The 3,621-nt window shown below is 37.1% G+C and overlaps 1 protein-coding gene across 1 annotated transcript; it reads right to left on the bottom strand.

Annotated features, from left to right (window-relative positions):
• Positions 1-385: 385 nt before the first annotated feature.
• LOC122807967 lies at positions 386-3,386 on the bottom strand. Its single transcript, XM_044078996.1, is given in 2 exon segments — positions 386-604; positions 606-3,386. Coding segments are annotated over 2 exon segments (3,000 nt in total).
• Positions 3,387-3,621: the final 235 nt, after the last annotated feature.

Genomic DNA, 3,621 nt, shown 5'->3' on the forward strand with positions numbered 1-3,621 from the left:
TAAAGTGGGTGTGCAGTGTAATGGATAAACTCATACAACTATCGTTGAATTAATACTGGTGAACTTACCAAGATGCACTTAATCTCCTGCACCCCTAAAAATAAATAAATACTATCACTCCTTTTAATTTGATTGTAAATAGTCTGCAACAGAGGCAGAAATAAATGGTTCTTTCTTATACTTATGGTTTTGTGCATTGGGCCTCAACTTCAATTTAGTCAAGTCAAGTCAAGTCAAAATTTATTTATATAGCACCTTACAGACATAAAATGCCACCAAAGTGCTTCACAAAAACAATAATCAAAAAACAATAAATAACATATAAAATTAGAATTAACTAAAAAATAAAAACAAATAACATAAAACAGAAAAACAACATTGCCAATCATTTCACCTCATTAAAGGCCAATTCATAAAAATAAGTTTTAAGATTTTGCTTAAAAATTGTCACAGAAGAAGACTATCGAATATATAACGGAAGCTCATTCCAAAGTTTTGGAGCTGCAACTGAAAAAGCTCTATCACCCCTCATCTTTAGTCGTGCCCGGGGAACCACAAGTAAAGACAGATCTTCTGACCGAAGTGCCCGATTGGGAACATAAGCATGGAAGTGTATCTGCCAAATATGCTGGCGCCAAACCATTTAGAGCTTTAAAGGCCAATAACAAAATTTTAAAACGAATCCTGAAAAAAACAGGTAACCAATGTAATGCCGCCAATACAGGCATTACATGATCAAACTTTCGTTTGCCCTCCAAGAATTTCCCAGCAGCATTTTGGACAAGCTGCAAACGGGCTAAAGCACCTTGGCTCACTCCAAATAAAATAGAGTTACAATAATCGAGCCGTGAGGTTATAAATGCATGTACAACAACTTCAAGATCACCTTTAGACAAAAATGGTTTTACCTTAGCCAAGCGCCTTAACTGATAAAAAGAAGATGACACCACCCCATTTATATGTCCCCTAAAACAAAGATCTTTATCCATCTTCACTCCCAAATTTACAACAGAATCCTTCAAATAAGAGGTTAATTCACCACAGTCCACCATAGAAAAATCAGCATGGCGACTAGGACTAAAAAGTACTACTTCTGTCTTCCCTTCATTCAAACTCAAAAAGTTTTCTACCATCCATACCTTAACCTCACACAAACAATCTAACACCTTTGAAATTGAACGACCATCGGCCTCATCCAAAGGTAAATATAATTGACAATCATCAGCATATAAATGAAAATCAATACCATGTTTACGTAGTATATCACCCAAAGGCAGAATATACACAGAAAACAATAAAGGTCCCAATACTGAACCCTGCGGAACACCCCAAGGAAGATGGGCAAAGTCAGATGTAAATCCACCCATCTGAACACACACCATTCTGTTTAGAAGGTAAGATCAGAACCAATTTAAAGCCAAACCAGTAATTCCCACATAATGCTCAAGACGATGCAACAATATTTCATGGTCCACTGTATCAAAGGCAGCTGTTAAATCCAACAAAACAAGCAATACAAATTTTCCACTATCAGTGATAAGAAAAACATCATTTAAAACCTTTAACAAAGCTGTCTCAGTACTATGCATAGGTTTAAAACCAGATTGAAAGTTTTCCAAAAAATTATATTCATTTAGAAAATCTACCAACTGGCCATAGACACATCTCTCCATCACTTTACTTAAAAAAGGAAGCTTAGAGATTGGCCTATAATTAGACGGTACAGATGCATCAAGCCCAGGTTTCTTTAATAGTGGATGAATGATTGCTCTTTTAAAATCAGTAGGCACAACCCCAGAAACCAAACTGGTATTAATTATTTCCAACAAAACTGGAGCTACTGTTGAAAACACATCCTTCAAAACTCTAGGAGGTAAAACATCCTCAGGAGAACCACTAGGCTTAACTTCAGACATCAATTTAGTTAAATCAACCAAAGTTATTGGCTGAAAAACACACAATTTCTCCGAAACGGACAAAAAAGTATCCGGCAGAGAACATACAGATACAGCCAATCTCAACCTCAAAACCTTGTCCAGAAAAAATTTTAAAAACTCATTACACACTATAGTTGATGCCTGAACTGGAAAATAATCTTGTGCATTAAGAACAGAATCAATTACATCATACAAAACCCGCAGGTTATGAGAATTTACATTAACAAGATTAGAATAATATGTCCTCTTTGCAAATAATACAACATCCTGATAAGCCTTCCAACTTTCCCGAAAGGCAATTAAGAACACATGAAGTTTGTTCTTTTTCCACTGCCTTTCACATCTCCTACATTCCCTTCTTGCAGCTCTAGTAATGTCCGTTGACCACCAATTTACTACTGAACTTTTCTTCTTCATGCGTAATGGTGCAACAATATCCAGAATATCTTTACAAGTCTTATTAAAATAATTTAACAGACCATCAGATGAAGAATATTCTGGGAAACAAGTCAACGCCTCACTAAATAAAGATGAAAACTTCGCTGGGGTATCTTGACTAAAAGAACGACAAAGCCTTACTGGTGCAACAGATTTAACAACATTTGTAGGCAATATAACATCAAATAAAATAGGCTTATGATCCGAAAACACAGCATCTTGAATAATCAAGTTTGTCACATTGAACCCAAATGATAGCACAAGATCCAATGTATGACCACTTTCCTGAGTGGCCCCACTAACGGACTGATTTAAACCAAAAGAATTCACCAGATCATTAAACTCCGAAACAAGTGGCTTTCCCGGACAGCAAACATGAATATTAAAATCCCCAAGTAACATAATCTGATCATATCTCAAGACATATTCAGCTAGAAACTCAGAAAATTCTTGAATAAAATTCTTATCATATCTCGGGGGTCTGTAGATCACTGCACAGAAAAGCGGACTTGAATGTCCAAGTTCAAATGAACACAGCTCAAAAGTGCTGAAAATAGAAGTGGGGTAAAGTTGTTTAATTTGTAAATTAGCTTTACAAACTACTGCCAATCCACCACCACGCCGAAATACTCTTGGTACATTAACAAATACACAGTCAGCTGGTACCAACTCATTTACTGCACTCCATTCATCAGATGTTAACCAGGACTCAGTTAAACAAAACACATCCAAAGTATGTGTCATAAAAAATTCTTTCAAAATAAATGTTTTGTTAACCACTGACCTGGCATTAACCAAACCCCACTTTAAATTTAGCGCTTCCACAACATTCAAAGCTTTAGGCACTGGTCGCAAATTCTTTAAAACAGCCCCTCTCCGACAACACCGTTGATAACGTGGAAGGGAAACATGATCCCCCATAGAAAAGTCAACAACAGGAATACTCCATGAGCCCACAGAATCTAACATCCTCCAATCCACCGAGGGCCGAGTAAACATCCGTCTTTCCATTCTCGAACTACCAGAAAAAGGAGTCACCAAAGCCTTCAGCTTAGCCAGCCAACCTCCTTGACAGCCTCGCCTTCTGCGCTTCCTCAACTTCCTCCTGGAAGAAGAAAAGAACCATGGCACCGCTCCACTATGCTCCAGCAAACAATCCAGGTAAGTAGGAGGTACATTGCAAAATTCATTCACCAAAAATGACAATCTCAAAGATTCGGCAGAGAAACCAATATCCAATAGCACA

This window comes from Protopterus annectens, chromosome 8.part0 (assembly GCF_019279795.1).
Source record: "Protopterus annectens isolate FY-2018-M chromosome 8.part0, PAN1.0, whole genome shotgun sequence".
Lineage (NCBI taxonomy): Eukaryota > Metazoa > Chordata > Ceratodontiformes > Protopteridae > Protopterus > Protopterus annectens.